General features: G+C 40.6%; 1 protein-coding gene across 1 annotated transcript in view; it reads right to left on the reverse strand.

Moving 5' to 3' along the window:
• Positions 1-17,467, reverse strand: part of gpm6ab (glycoprotein M6Ab) — a 37,764-nt gene that overhangs the window by 10,222 nt on the left and 10,075 nt on the right. Inside the window, exons 2-6 of the mRNA XM_084341058.1 lie at positions 10,937-11,129; positions 8,712-8,868; positions 6,637-6,790; positions 1,741-1,817; positions 1,532-1,597 (exon numbers count right to left, since the gene is read on the reverse strand). Coding sequence (XP_084197184.1) covers positions 1,532-1,597; positions 1,741-1,817; positions 6,637-6,790; positions 8,712-8,868; positions 10,937-11,129 — 647 coding nt within the window. The remainder of the gene's footprint in view (positions 1-1,531; positions 1,598-1,740; positions 1,818-6,636; positions 6,791-8,711; positions 8,869-10,936; positions 11,130-17,467) is intronic.

The raw sequence follows: 17,467 nt of genomic DNA on the forward strand, positions 1-17,467 counted from the left end.
TCATACTGTAGTTACTTTTATTTCTATTGTTGTAACTTTTATATATTGTATTACATTAGTAACTGAGCATACCTGTAGTAGTAGTATTTTGAATGCTTTCTCTTCCACAAATCCATCACAAAGACAACCTTTTATATGCTCGCCATACTCTACTGCCTCTCATTGTGATGGTGACTGATTCACATGTACTGTAAACAGCCTAAAGCATACACACTGATACGGATTCTTTAATATATTACCCTGTTTGATAAACTCTAAATCTTAAACTTTGACAGAAAAACCTGCCATACCAGCTGCCGCAAAGCAGACATACTTTCATATGTTGTCAAATTAGATGTCCCTCATTACACCAAGGTTTTTTAGTGTTTAAATGCTTCACCATTTGATTCTCTGACAGAAAACAGTGGGGGAGGTGGACAGTGTTTCTGGGATAGACTCCAACCCCCCCGTGATGCTAAACAGGAATAAACAGGTACAGAAAATAGATGGATGTGTGTTAACATTCTGCTTTTCAGACTGGTGATGGACAGGAGAGAGAAATGACATGACAGTAGTGATCCCCTTCACACCTGAACAGCTCGCTGACTCATTGTCTGTGTTACTGCAGACACACAGGAGACAAGTCACTCCTCCCAGTCTCCCTCTCTCTGTCTCAGTCTCTGTCTGTCCCCCTCTCTCTGTGTCTCCCTTGAGGTGGTTTGAGACTGAGGCCTATTTCTATTATTTGTGCTTCTAGTGATAACAACAACTGCAAACAGAACATTTAGTTTTAAAAACATATACAGTACAATACTGGACGTTTTGACCACAGTGCAATACAGGTGTTCTGGTGAGCTACGTGTCAATTTTATTTATATTGTGAAGCTGATGGTGTTGTGTTGAAAAGTGGTGGTGACATAAAGCCTGAGATGGGGAAAAAAACAACATTTTTTAAAGCAACATTATGTAGAAATTTGATTTTTGTGCGATTTGGCGCCCCCTGCAGTTTCTGAGTGCAACACCACTGTAGTAAATACAAATCTCTGTTAATTTTAGGTCAAAAATTTACATCACGTTGCTTTAAACGGTCTTCAACAATGTAATGTTATAAGGGGATGAGATGAGTTCAGAGTAAATAATTATGGTATGGATAGGTTATATTACGAACATGGATATCAGTATATGCTGATCACATCTATTATCTTTTGAACAAAAGCAGTTTCCTGCACATGATGTAGGCCTTTGTGTAGCCTCAGTGTACGTCACTGCACATGTCAGGTTAAGATTTTGTCATAATTTCACCTCCGAATGAGCCGCAGCATGTTTCAACTGCAGGTGCTGATGGAGAACCATCAGAGCCATTCATTTACATTGGTTAGTTAACAATTCTTGGTGAGAGCTATTTTCAGAACATTTTTAACAAATGATGCTTTTAAAAAGTGGTGGTGGCATGTCTCCAGTGTAACTGACATATATGTGGAAGTCATACCAATCAGCACCTAATAGTACTCAAGGCTCATAGCCAATCAAATATAAGGGTTATGGTCCTCACCATAGCGATGACAGCAGCTCCTGCTCCTGCCAGTGCGCAAACAAACAGATGGAAGGTCAAGTCCAGCTGTAACACACAAGAGTCATTTGTGTTGAGTTTTGATTTCCCTGATGTTTGTCTGGATACACGTCATGAATCATTATATTTGCCTTTCACTTCAAGTATAAAAACTAAAATAAACACCAGTCATGGTCCATGTTTCATCTCACCTCATTGGAGTCACACATCTTGAAGAACTTCTCAGATCCTGTGCACACCTTCCTCTCCTCAGAGATGGTCACGGCTCCTGGTAAACATTAAAAACACAAAATATCATCTTCAAAATCACTTCAGTCATCCATACTTAACAAGAAGGCTGAACCTTTGGATATTATTCTCTTGCATTTATTTAAAATTGACAGATTAATGCCTCACTCGTCCTGCACTGTTGGCCACTGGGAACTGCCCAGTATGACCACAGTGTGCTGCTGCCCGGACAGCACTCACAGTGACCTCATCATTATCACACAGTGCTGAATCCAAACCTTTATGAACCAGTAATTGAAGTGAAACATTGCAGTTATTCCCCATGAGAACTGTTCATTAGATACAGTAATTAGTTTCCTGACAGGAGGTCTGTTAGCAGCTCGGCCAGTAGATGGCAGTGCTGCAAGAGACTCTACAGAATGCCTCTTGTTGTGTGTCTTTTGGCTTTATATGGGCACGCTGGAGAACAACATGGTGGACAGAGCTGTGACTGCATCATGTGAAAGAATACCTCACATTACATTGTCTTTGAAATACAGTATTTATTGTAAGCATGTGCAAAGGTGGATATCTGGAATCAATCAGTCTTTTAATTGTATGGTTTAATATGGTGTTAAAGACACTGAAGTGAACTGTGTTCTCAATTGCAAAAATCGCAAAAAAATGTCTATTGTGCCATTTATTAATGATGCAATCAGTGTGTCATGATTTGGACTTGCAGTGTGGGTTTTTCCTGTGCCTGGTGTGTGTTTTTGCCTGTGTGTTTCCAGAAGTGCGTTTCAGAGGCTGGGCGTTTTTTTCGTGGAGGGCTGGAGCTCCTGCCTCACACACCTGCAGTGCATCTAATCATCAGCTCCAGCTTAAATACTCTGGTCTGCTCTGCACTTGCTGCCAGATTGTTTTTTGACTCCACACGTGGTAGATGGCGGAACCTCATGTGTCTCTGTCTGCGCCTTTTCACCGACTAATCGTAGTAACAGAACAATCTGGCCCACATGGACCCAGCAGGCCCAGACAACTTCCAACAAGTGCACAAGGAGTGCTCGTCGGCCAACATCAGCACATTCTCCATAAGGTAATGGACTCCCTGCATGGTCTCAGCTCCAATTTTAACCAACTAAGCGCTCAACTGAATCAAATCACAGCTTAACTGGCTTCACCTTCCCCTGCGACCCCTGCACCCCTGAGTGGTTCATCCTGCTCAACCGACCTCCCCCCCTTCAAGAGAGCCCCTTGTTTCCCCTCCGGAACAGTACTCAGGTGATCTGGGCACCTGTAGCCGCTTTCTCCTCCAAGTTTCTCTTGTGTTTGATCAGCAGCCCTCAAGTTACCCTACAGATAAGTCCCATATTGCCTACATTATAAATCTCTTGAGGGGAAAGGCAGCTTAGTGGGGCACAGCGTTGTGGGAGGGGAAATTTGTCATTCTTGACTCATATTCTACTTTTGTTAGTGAAATGCGTGAGGTCTTTGACCACCCAGTACAGGGTCCAGAGACAGGTAATCATCTGTTAGCCTTACGACAGGCCTCCCAGTCAGCTAGGGTATTTTTGAAGGGGGTAAATGATGACCTACAGGATGAGTTGGCCACTTGTGACCTTTCTGAGCCCCTTAAAGATTTAATCTCTCCAACTATTCATGTAGACAACAGACTTGGGCTACAAAGACTGGTAGGCAAGCCATATCTCCCCCTCTTCTATCTACAGACACTGCCTGAACAGCGACCTACGCAATGTCCCACTACCTACTTGAGCTCCCCCCTGCTGCCTTGGAGGAACCCATGCAACTTGGTTGGACTTGCCTGTCACCTACTGAACGCCAAAGATGTTTTCTTAACAGACTCTGCATCTACTGTGGTTTACCTGGCCATCTCCTCACTTGATGTCCTTCTAAACCAAAAGAGCAGGCTCACTAGTGAAGTGAGCTCACATCGGTGAGCCAGACCTCTTGGAGGGCTACATCAGTGACTCTCTCATGGCTGGATTAATCTGACCCTCTTCTTCTCTGCTAGGGGCAGGATTCTTCTTTGTTGCCAAAAAGGATAAAACACTCCTTTGAACCCCTTCTGCCATGCAAGGTTCTCCAGAGGCGTCTGGAAAACAAATTGTTTGTGAAACCCGAGAAATGTGAGTTACATTCCTCTGCTGTCAACTTCCTGGGCTATGTGGTGGCGCAGGGCCAGCTCTAGCCTGACCCCACTAACATGTCCATGACTACAGCAAGGTAGCAGCACACCTCACCCATCTGACCTCCACCTGCTCACCTTCTCGTGGACAGAGGGAGCTACATCTGCTATCAAACAACTCAACAGATAATTCACCAGTGCCCCTGTGCTCAAACATCCTGACCCATTCTGACAGTCTGTAGTAGAACTGGACGCATCTGACTCTGGTGTAGGAGCCATCCTCTCCTAACGTGATCCTATCTCTCAAAAACTCCATCTAGCTACTAAACGTAACAGTGCTTATTTCAGATTCTTTCACAATTCAGCTTTTAGATTTACTCTTGACCACACATAGTGGTACGGAGGACAAATATAAAATAAAAACCATGTACAATGGTAAACAACCAGTTAGATCACCAACACAAGCTAAGTTTATTAAAAAGAAGCAGAGGGTTTCTCTGAAATGCACCTAGTTTACATATTATCTCTGGTTCATCAGTCTGTAATGGTTTAAGGCTAAAGGAAAAGTTCACTCAAAAATGGAGAGATAATGTCTTTAGACAGATACTTCTCTGTCGTGAACAATGCCCATGGTTTTACACTCAAACAAACTCATTCCCCAGGCAGTAGTCATTACATATATTAAGAAATCTTTCATTCCTTTTCAGATCTTTCTATCTTCACAGTAACTCCTGTTTTTTTCTGACTAAAAGTGCCTCTTAAATACACATCATAAATCACATAACTCTGGAATTAATAATGCCACTTTCCAAAATCTGATTTATAAAGTGGGTAGTGTAGGCGTTTTAAAAAGGAAGAATAATGTGTGGAATTAAAAGATGATATCTATGGTTCTGCTGTATTGATTCATTTGTTTTTAAACTGTCCATAAAGAGTCCATCAGTGTTATGGGAGTGTAATGATAGACCAGTGGACTGCTTTTCAAAAGCTGGCGCATTACACTACATAAACCACAATGCAATTTAATGGGACATCACTGGAGGCAATTTATCAGATTACGTGCAGCTTCCCCTGGAGCCACAAAAGGTTTTACACTACTTTGTTCACATATGCAATAGTACTCCCTAAGACCTGTAAACACACTTTTAATGTGTAAATTGGTGGACTTGCCCTTTAAATAACAGTTATATGCACTTATTTTTTGTGCAGAAACTCATAAAAATTTAACTGTGTACACACGTTTTATTTTTTTATATAACTACATTCTTTGTTTTATAACACTAGGCACATCTGCGTTTTAGGGTTTGTATTCTGTTAACTTGTACAGAATGTGTCAATGTGGATTCCTAAACAGACCTACGTAAAACGACATATCCTTTCTCAGAATGTGAGAGGAGTGCCAAGGACACAAAGAGTCACTCTCGTAGCCACATTTTCTGTGTCTAACCTTTAAATCACAGGCCTGCCTGAGTAATCCCTGGAATACCACTGCCATCACATGTTCAGTCCACAGGCCTTATACCCACATCTCCTAATAAATACACATGCACTACCTCGTCGCCTGTCCTTTAACCATAATAAGGCCCACGTTAGTTCAGCTGAATAAGTCCTTTTGTAGGTGTAACATCCTGGGCTTCATTGTGGCACATGGTACACTGTAGGCTTTCTACTGGTAATCTGGCAAATTAGTTGCACACACACAGGTTTTTCCATGGTGTGTGCCAGTTTGGTATTTTGGTGAGTCGCCATAAACTTGCCTGCACTGAGAGGAAGGATACACACAGTATGTGTTCCTTCAGTAATCAGGCAGTGCATGAAAATGAGATCTCCAGGATTAGGAGGACCTTAATTTATTCATTGGCACTAACTCAAGTGCACATGAATCATGAACGGACGGCATTCAGAAGCTGATCAGCCTTCCCTGTGAAAACCATTTCCACTGTAATCAATCCCATAGGGAAGAAAAATCGATTTTCTTTCAAATTGTATAACTTATAATGTTGGGATCTAAATGGTATCACTGAACACAATATGGGCAGTTCTAATAGTTCTACTCAGGCTGGAACAGCACAGTGGACAAATGGGTCTGATCAAAAGCAGCTCAAAGTTCACCAAGCAGGAACCCAGAGAGCCAAGAGAGATAGATTCTATTCTCTGACGTGTCCTTGTGTTTGAACTGAAGTGAGCAGAACAAGGAAGTGTTACCTGACTGCACCATTACACGCCCTGTGGCTTTTAAACAGAGAAGATTTTGTGTCTCTTGTCTCTTGTTTTTTTACTGCCTTTCTTATGATTTGATTTGTTCATTAGCCCCACATACTGCAGAAAAAGACCACCAGCTGCCAATACTGTAAGAACATTACACAAGATGATGCAGAGATGGTATTTCCATGATAAAAATTATGTGAAAGTAGATCCAGGAAATGGCTTGTTGACACTGATGTCAACACTGATGTTATTGTTATCCACCTGTATCATCTGATATTGGATTTTGTTAACTGTATTATATTTGAGTTTTATCATAATGTTGTATGTATATTAACTATTGTAACTGTTGTATCATTTCTATTTATTCTAGGATGCCCATTAACAGCATGCCAATAAAAACTAGCCATTCAGCTTACATTTACATTAAGCACACCAAAAACATGGTAGAATAAAGAATTACATTAAGGTAGATTTTACACCTCCATCCATCCGTTTCAGAGATACGTCACATTATCATTGTACACACCAAACTGACGCAGGTCCAGGCAGAGGTTGGCTCCCTCCACCACGCTGGTGTTCTGACACATGGACCAAACGTTGAAGTACATGAAGACCGGCAGGCTGGTGAACGCTGTCACGCCGAGCCACACCAGGAAGAACAGGTAGGCCAGGAACATCAGCTGCAACACAGAGACAAGACATCATGAGTGGCACAGATGATAATGTGTTTCTGAAGCACCTTAAAAACTTAAGGAATGATTGCCAACAGGAGTGTCCAAGTGACATTTACCTTATATATGGCATCCATAATGTCGGCTCATTTATACATGTCATGCACAAACATTTCTCTGCAGCCTTTGTTTCCCATAATGCTGTTAATACTTGGTGCTTGTAAATTAAATTCATGCTCTATGTGATTCATTGCACAGGTGTGAAGATACTGTGTTAATTCCCTCCATCATTTCACACAGACAGAAAACACTTACACAACTGACTACTCTCAACTCTGCGCTTTTCTCTTTTGCCTTTAAGCTTTCTCTCTCAGGCCAAACCTGTGTGTGTGTGTGTGTGTGTGTGTGTGTGTGTGTGTGTGTGTGTGTGTGTGCGTGCGTGCGTGCGTGCCTTGCTGTCTCCGGAGGACTGTACCAGAAAGCCTTCCCTCTCCACTGATGTGACGAAAACATTTCCTTAGCAGATGTGGACAATGCTCAATCTCTCTCTGCGTCTCCCTCCTCCACATGAATCAGACGTGACTAACAGAGAGTTGCCACATGCAGACTGGGCTTTGCAGTGAGAAACGCAGATGAAAAATATCTAATATTTCAGGGAATAACTGCTCACAGATCTGTCAGACTGATATATTGAGTTGGGCCAGTCTTAGGTTTGTTCTAAAACAGTTACTGCTTCTCAGAAACACTCTGTGTTTGCTGTGCTTCAGTTGGCAGTGCCAATGCTGCCTGACTTCATCACTACATTATCTAAAATATATAGCATATAGACTTATCATTATATAATACTATTAGTCAAATGTTAATCAACTGTGTTCTATTTTAATTAAGATGAAATTATACATGTTGGACTTTTAGTCTGACTGTCAGCTTCATGATACAGGCCCACTCTGTAGGATGTGGTTGCATCTAGCAGTGAGGTCACAGATCGTAATGAACTGAATACCTAGATAGATGGGTTTAATTCTAAAGTAACAAAAACACAGCGATTCTTTAAGGTCAATGACACTCATGAAAACATGATTATGTATATTATATTCCATTTTGGCCCCTAAATATCCTGAAATCCTACACACTGGACCTTTAATAGCAAGAGCAACATTTCTTATTTTTGCTCACAATACGTAGTTTTCAACAATTAAATTACATGTGTGAAAACAACTTTTCAACGTTGAAATATTTCAAAGGATACTGTATCTATAAAAGTATTTTTATGAATGACAATGCGTTGAGTTTCTATTAATCTAATTATGTTTATCCAGGACCTGAAAATGGTATGACTTCATCTGGAGGGAGATAACATCAAACAATTCATCCCATGGAAAAAAGAAAACCGGTGATTTCCTATTTTTTTCTGACTTCCCTGGCTCTTACCTCCTACCAAAATATTTCAGGTATTCCTAAAACAGCGGCTCACTTTAGTTCTTAGCAGATGTTACTTAAACAGGAGGAAATGGTGTGTTTGTTGGTGACTATTTTCAGAGGCAGATTAATCCACATTCGGCACCCTCTTGAGAATTTCCAGCAGCAGGACAGTGTGTGTGGGATTGTGTGTTCATGGTAATGAAGGAACATGTTTTTGGACAACAGTGGAGCTCTATGGCACAAAAGGAAGAACATATATCTTTGGATACACAGATAAAATTTGTTAGTAGGATCTATCTTTATTTGGTCTTTTTATGGTATTTTTTGACAATAAGAAAATTATGATAAATTCAAATATATTATCAGCTTTATCCTTTGAGTACATAATATTTTACTGCAAACTACCTAAAACATTTAGCTAAAGGCACTGTAATTATCTCCAAGTGTGACAAAACAAATGAAAACGTCAGTATAAAGATTAAGTGTACTGGTTACAAAGATGTCTTACGAATGCAGTCAGGCAACGTCCGCAGGCAGTGATCTTGAACTCTCCATAGAGATCCCTAATCGCTCCAGTGGTGAAAAAGCCCTCCACCAGCAGCAGCACTCCAAACACAAAGAATCCAGCTGCAAGGCCGTATATGATGTACTTCAGGATGTCAATACTGTGGAGAGAACATGCACACACCCACAGTGTCAGTAATTAATGAGAATTTGGTATTTTCATGCTACACTGCATCTTGAAGTGTTATTTGTAGACTTCTTCAGCTAAATGAATATGTGTAATTGCCATAAACAAGCCAGAGCTAATGAGTGGGAGCACAGGGGGAACCTGGATTTGGGATGGAGGCAGCTGAGGCAGTGGATGAAACCACCAGCACTTGCATGGTCTCATCACTCACTTTTACATTTGTCTGATTCCTACTGGATTTATTTCCACGTTTGACCCAAAACAGAAAACATAGTGAGTTTTTCTGTTCTTTGTATAACACATGCCTTTAGCCGTGGAAGAATTTCTGACCAGCCCAGTCACCAGAATAAAATGTTGTCATTTACATTTCTGCAAAACCACGTATATGTTTGCATTTGTATAGTATGTGTGATAGGCAGGTGGTGGGGATGGTGGTCAAGTTACATGGAGCAGGCAGAAAGCCATACTTCAAGACTGTGTTTCAACATTTCAAAGAGTGAAATGACTGGATATCTTTAAGGAGACCATTGAACAACTTCCTGATGTGTTTGTGGTGACAAAAACAGGCATTTTAAGAAAAAAATATGATCTTTTCTTAACCCTAACCAGGTGGTTTGTGGGCCCAAACCTAGCCAGAGCTTTGTCAAGAAACACCAAAAAATCTTTGTTTCTTACAACTATGAGATTTGTTATAATTATGATTTATGTAATTGTGAGAAGAAAAAAAATGCTCAATGATGAGAAAGATTACATTGGTGGAAATGGGCTTCCTTTTGTATCTGATCTGATATATACACAATCGTTATTGTGATATGAGACTAAATACTGTACCAGATTCTGGATATTGTTATATCATGTTATGGCATGAGTGTTGTCTTTTCCTGGTTTTTAAGGCTGCATTACAGTAAAGTGATGACATTTTCTGAACAGACTGTTCTACTTGTTCTAATCACAATATTGATAACAAGGTATTTAGTAAAAAAAAACATATTGTGTTATTTGATTTTGTTGACATTTCCTAGCATTTATGAAGTGGTGTAGAAGAAGTATATAGTGTATCGTGATATAGCCTAAATATATGACAATATTATTTCAAGGCCTAGTTTGAATCATGTGTCCTATTTCAGTCTTCTCTGGTGTTGTGTGGGCTTTTTTCATTTTAATTTACAGGGTTTTTCAGAAATAGGCCTCCAGTGTTTTGGGTTTCAACCGTCAAAGAGCTTCATTCAGTCAAATAATTGAAAAAAGTTTTAATTTGCTTAAAGTTGCATTCAGATGGAATGTTTGAATTGTATATGCATTATATTTGCTTTCTGACAAAATCAGCAAAATCTGCTAGCAGATTATTGTTGCTGAATCAGCACTGAAACAGACACTGCAGCTTGAGAGATTAGAAATCAACTCAGAAACTTTACAGATATTGTGCGACACACTAGCCATTTTATACTGGACAGCAACCCGCCAATTTGGCTGTCCTTTTTGCGGCTAGGTCCGCGAATTTAGACAGACCGCGGGATATTGGGTGTCTGTTGTGGTCGGCCAATATGACGCCTAGGAGGGTACACTTTTTGCCGCCTCCATTGCTATGTAAATCCAAGGCGTCGATGTGCCGGCAATTGCACGACATGGGCGGAGGTGTCGATGATGTGCACTGTTGTGTGACCCACAGCCGGGAGTTTTAAAAGCAGGAAACAGCTGATCACAGCAGTAAGTTCATCACTTCACCCGCGGACGTCAAGCTGAGCAACTGGAAAGCCACTGAGATCTGGGAGATGCTAACCATCACAGCCGAGAGAATCATCAATAACCAGATCACTCGTCACTGTTCACGCCCAACTTCGTGCTTCACGTCACGTCACATGTTTAGCCTATTACACCTCCGTTTCACATGGACAAGACGGCAGATTGCAGCCTTTACCTGGCTGCAAATGTGGCGCATTTTCTAACTAAAAGGGGCTAATGAAAATGTGAATCTGAAATGTGAATGAAAAAGTGCATCTTTTAATCTTCCTGAGAAGAAAAGGTCAAAACCAATCACTCACATGGTGAACACATCCAGTGTTTCTCCTGGGGCTCTGATCACTTCAAAGTAGTTCTGGAGGATGGTGACGGTGCCGCTCAAAGCCTCATGGCCACACCCACAGAACAAGGCCACGCCCATGTAGAGGAGGATAGTGGCAATGAGCGAGGCCCAGGGCAGACTGCCCACACATCGCTCACAACACTCCTTACAGCCTGAAAAGACACAAAAAGACAGAGTTGTAGTGCTGACAGGAGCTTCATTCAGCATGATGGTTACAGCAGTCGGCAAAATGTTCATATGTAATGTTGATGATTCAAAAAGCTGAAGGAGAAAAGCAAGTACACACACGTTGGTATGGTGATGGTGATGTTAGGAATATATATAAGGCTGCTGGGACAATCAGTATCATTTCATCTGTCCAGTGCAGAGAGACATCCAGGATGTATGTAGCTTTAACCTGAAGCACCAGATGGTTTGTTACACAGAACCATCTGGAAAAGGCACTTCTAGATAATGTAAAAAAAGCGGGCACTTTCAAAAATACTTGGCAGGTGATATGATGAACCATCTGTCTATCACCGTCTATTACTGGCTAGTCATGCATAGCCAGATCTATCTCCAGAGAGCTGTGTCAGCGCTGCACCAATTCTCATTCTGATGTACAGGGGGGAAAGAAACGCTTTTTTGTATTTCTTTAAACCAGTCACAATTGTTTTTGGTGATGCTAAACTAACTAGGCTAACTTCAACCAATTAAATTGACTTTTACCGAAGCCAGTAATGAGAAGAGCGAAATTCTTTCCATCATGAAAAGCTGTCATTGTCGTTCTTTGCTCTTCTTTCAATTAAATATATCCCCAGTGTCGACATAACACATGCTAGAGTAGCATCTATGCTAACCTCTTGAGGAGCTGCCATTGTTGTTTTCAAACCAACAGTCACTTCTCTCACTGGTTATCACATCAAAACCAGTTACTCACAAGACACTGATTGGTTCGAAGCTTTGGGTGTTCAGCCACAAGTGTGTAACTTGAAGTCTGGCAACATGGATTTGCAAGATCACGTGATCTCACAAAACCCGCTGCTTCGCAAGGTAAATGTAGTTTAGTTTAGCTTAAAGAATGGAAGCTGGGGGATAGTGCTAGCACAGCTAATGTACAAGGGGAAATAAAGCTGTATACATATCACTGCACGGGCACTTATGAGTGGTCAGGCAAGAAAGCTGCTGAGAACCGGACCTTCTATCAGTTCATCCTGGAAATGGCCCCGTTTAATGACTGTCAACAGCATGTCTGTGAAATAAACCAGATCAACAGAGATGCTGCGTCTGGGAAAGTGATGCTGCTGCTGAGTTTTTAAAATATATATTTTTTTAATGCTATGAGAACCACAAACAAAGCTAAACCCTAAACACTTCCACTGTATTAGGGTGGAGGCAGAATATCAAAACCCCATCACATCAAACCTAAAATGAACTGCATGTCTAGATACTGCCAGAGGTAAGTTTGAAATATGTTTGTCATTTGGGTGAACTGACCCTTTAACTTCATCTCAGATATAGAAATAAGTGCAGTTTTAATTAGACATATCCAAAGTTTGCAACAGATGTACAGGCTGTTATCTAAAGCCTCTATTTACATCATTACAAAATAAAACAAAACATTAATCATATAAACCTGCGGGCTACTTGTTAATAAATCTAGATGAATCCAATCCTTTATTGATATAATATAATTGCTCTGTGTGTCCCAGTCAGTGCTGCTGAAGATTTCCTTGTGATCACTTTTCCATCCTCCTGTGTTGACGTGATTAATTAGAGTTCTTCACTTTCAGTCATATTATATAACTGTGCAGTGGCTGTGACTGATGCACCAACAATTCAGGCATTCCAAAATGACTCACTTGTGCGGCTGCCTTTGTAACTGTGATTTGCTGTAGTTGCTACCAGATAAAAGGGTAATCTTTCCTCTTTTAGAATAATGAGGAGGAAAGGCCTCAGTGCAGGGGAAAGGCTTTTAGTCCAGAAATACTTCAACAATCCACATATTGTGTTCATGACAATGTGTTCCCGTTGAACACACATCTAATGTTAGGAGGGCAGGTAACACTATTCCATCTTAACAGAATTAGATACAGAGCATAAACACACCTTAACATTATGTCTCCAGAACAACTGGAACTACACAAATAGGTGTGCCACCATAACAAATAATTACATTTTCTGTGGACTGTTGTATTATGGCGTTGTTTAACTGATTTGTCTTATAGAGATACATATGCAGGAGAGAAGAGTGCATGTTGATGGGAGAGTGGAGGTAACTGGGTTTATTGAAGTGGTAACCTGGTTACCACTGACTGGTAAAATCACTGTGGATGTCACTTAAGATGTTGTGTCTCTAAGTGCTTCCAGATGCTGCCTCAGAAAATATGAAAAAAATTATGATCTGTATTAAAATCATTAAAAAAAGGAACATTTTTGGAACACGATATTCACAATTAATAATATACATCTTGATTTAGTCTAGTTTCTTCTATGTATGTTTCTGTTTAATTTTGAGATGTCTGGTCCCATAAAAACATATCACAGTTCAAAGAGAAGTATTTGGAGCTTCTTTGCCAGATTGACAGGTGTCTCTGCCTGTCACAGCCTGTTGTGATGTCTGCTGCTTGCTCACCTAGCTCCACATAGCCCTAGGCTATCCAGTTGTGATAATGATTAATAATAATCATAAGAAGAATATCAGCAGCTTTCAATTCAAAAGTCTGCGAAAATCCACACACAGCCACACATAAGGTATCAAAATGAGCACACATGCAGCCTCGCCGACTCACTGAAGCCTACATGTAGACAGAGCGACAATCCAACAGAAAGATGAAGAGAATCACACACACGCTGCTTCCCTCCTTCACCTCCCTGTTGCACAGAAGGGGTTTGTGTGTGTGTGTGTGTGTGTGTGTGTGTGTGTGTGTGTGTGTGTGTGTGTGTGTGTGTGAGTCATCGTGCTGCTCAGGTTTAATTGACCAGCCTTGTTGCCATGCCAACAGGGGTGTGGCAGGAGCCTGCTGACCCACTTTGCCTGTAGCGTTGTCATGGCAACAGCGCGGCTCTGCGAGCGCTACAGTCACACTAATGCACATTTTGCACACACACAACAGAAACACTCACATCATCCATTTGCACAGACTCATAGTCTGTTCTCTTCATGATTGTTTCAGTTTTTGGAAAACGTCAAGCGTACAATTTCAGTGTGTTTTCGACCAAAAACGAGCCGGTAACGGAGGAACAAAGATGTCTGCTATGCCCAGTAGGATGCTACCATTTTGCACTGACTGACTCCATTTAATGCTCAACGCCAATGTGCTACATGCTAATTTTGGTTCCCTATACAAACTTGTGAGTCAATTCATGTACATTGTCCCTCATTGGCTCATAATACACACAAAGAATGAGATTCAGGCCACAATTGTGTGACAACTGTGAGGCAGATGGACAGGCACAGAGAGGAGAAGTGTGATATAAATGTGCTATGAGCATGTGTGAAGGTGTTTCTGAGACAATGTTTAATGCAGCATGTGTGTCTTGCATCTAAATATTTTCTTATCTGCAAAAATCTGCATGTGTCTGACTGTGCAGTTGTGTTTCTGACAGTGTGTGTTTGTGTGAGTGTGTGCCCTGAATTTCAGCCATGTTATAATCCTCGTCATATTTCCATATTTGGGCTTTAAGCGCGGGAAAGACCCAGTGACCTGGTAAAAACTGGGACAGGCTAAACACAAACGGCTGTATGCGGCATCTATATGTGTGTAGCTGTTTTCTTTGTTTAAGAAGAGGTAAATATTTTCAGACATATATAACTGCAAGCGTGCATTTGCTGTACTATTATTCAAAATTACTGCAGCACTGATAATGGAGTTGACCATTTGCTACTATTTCAAATACAGCAGTTACATATACAATGGCTGTTAGATAGCATCCCCTGATAACATATTGATATCTCAATATGTTTTACTATTTATGTACTTCATAGTAGCATCTTGAAAAATGTCATAAAACAGAGTTTTTATAAAGGTTGGTGGACTTTGCAAAAACCAGGGCCAACAAAATATATATATACACCGATCAGGCATAACATTATGACCACCTGCCTAATATTGTGAAGGTTCCCCTTGTGCAGCCCAAACAGCTCTGACGTGTCAAGACATGGACTTAAGACCTCTAAGGGTGTCCTGTGGTGTCTGGCACCAGGGCGTTTTATAGTGGATCCTCTGGGTGCTGTATGTTGGGGGTCGAGGCCTCCATGGATCAGACCTGCTCCAGCACGTCTTACAGATGCTCGATCAGATTGGGATCTGGGGAATTTGGAGGCCCGGTCAACACCTTGGGCCCTTTATTGTGTTCCTCGAGCTGTTCCTGAGCAGTGTTTGTGGTGTGTCAGGGCACATTGTCCTGCTGGGGGGCCACTGCCATCAGGTAGTGTTGTTGTGATGAGGGGGTGTACTTGGTCCACAACAGTGTTTGGATGGGTGGTGCGTGTCAAGTGGCATTCACATGAATGTCAGCACCCAAGGTTTCCCAGCAGAACATCGCATTGTGATGAGATGATCAATGTTATCACCTGTCACCTGTCAGTGGTTTTAATGTTGTTAATATACATGCATATACATATGTGTGTGTGTAAAGTTGCAAGTGATGTTTATAAACCTTTACAAATGCTTAGTAATTGGTTTATAAAATATTTAATTAACAGTGAAATTACAATTAACTCAAGTTGAATTACCTATAGATTAACCATTTGTCACTTATGGTTATTATAAAAAGTATTACTAAAGTAATAATCAATAGAAAATAAGCACAGAGCTTTAACACAAAGTTTATTTTGTGTAATCAGTAAATATCTTTAAATTTCTAAATAAAACCTTTACTAGTCATTATTCAGGCAGAGTTCATGATGAACGATGATATATTTATTTTGGTTTTTAACATTGTCAAAACCATATGTTTTTACCAACATTGCATTATTTATTATTCATTTGTTAATTTATTTCAGTAATCATCTTCAGATCAAATGTCCTTCTGACATCCTGACAAATTGTTATTTAAAAAACCTGGTGATCTATTTTCGCCAAATCTAATCTGAAATTGTTTTCTCTCATGTGCTGAAGAACAGGTGAATACGGTTGCTTTATTGTTTTGTTGTTGACTTTTCACTTTTTTTCCTTTCAAGGTGAGGCCAAATCAAATGTTAATGGTGGGCAATATTTGGCCCACAGGCCTCACTTTTGGCAGCCCTTAAATTCTAAGTTTATATTATTATTCTGGTGACATTTTTGTATACAATGTACATTTAAAATAGAGGGTTTATCGTGTCTTTGATCAAAAATTACACTGTATTAATCCCTGTAGATTAACAGACAACAATCAACTTGTCAATCAATCATGTCCAGAGGATGATTTCTAATTTAACTTTGGATGTAGTAGTTCCACCACCAGGACAAAATTGGCCCATATTCACAAGAATGTTTAAATACAATGTGACATTTACTGAGAACATTGAAGTGGATGAATCTATTAGATCATAATAACACAGTGGTATTTTCTTTAATAGCAGCATCTATACAATCAAATTGTACCAAATCACTGGAAAGAACATGTTGTTTGTGATCATTATTTGTTATCCTTCTGTGTTTCAAGCACATACTGTACACACACACAGACGCACATACACACACGCACACACACACTCACACACACACACACACACACACACACACACACACACACACACACACACACACACACTAGCTTTTCAATCTCAAACACACATTCATACTTTCACAGTCTTGGTGCTCATTAGGCAGCAATTTGGACTCTGTCTCGCCTGATTGTCTAACAGACAACATAGCTGCTGTATGTGTGCTTGTGTGTGTCTGGATCACTGTGTCTTAGCTCTGTGAGAGGATTACTGAGGTCTCACACAGACACACACATACAGACACACACACACACACAGAGAGAGAGAGAGAGAGAGAGAGAGAGAGAGTGGCCTGAAGATGCACTCAAGAGTCAAAGCCCTGTTCTAATGGAAAATGACAAGTTCAGCCCCACTGCACCATTTAGAGTGAGATGCAGTTCAGCACTATAAATATATATGTACACTGAAAACACTCGTACTTCATCATCACGCATACACAGGTGGGGTGTCTCTTCAGGATGTATTGAAACTATCATTATGATTATGGTGTTTCATTCAAGTCTGAGGCAGATTAACAGAATGTCCTTTTTCATATGGATTATATGGATATGTACAAACACACACACACACACACACACACACACACACACACACACACACACACACACACACACACACAGTTAATGGTGCTAGCCTCTGTTGGCATGGCCTCCTGAAATGATTTTCCTAGCTGCCAATCAAATTGTCTGTTCATCCACAAATCCCTCCTTGCCTCTCCATCTCTGTGTCCATCGCTCGCGGAAAAAAAAACCCAATCTCAAGTACTGTTCCTATTGTGACTTGGACATGCAAAGATTG

Source organism: Pagrus pagrus, assembly GCF_965226575.1.
Source record: "Pagrus pagrus genome assembly, chromosome: 2".
Lineage (NCBI taxonomy): Eukaryota > Metazoa > Chordata > Actinopteri > Spariformes > Sparidae > Pagrus > Pagrus pagrus.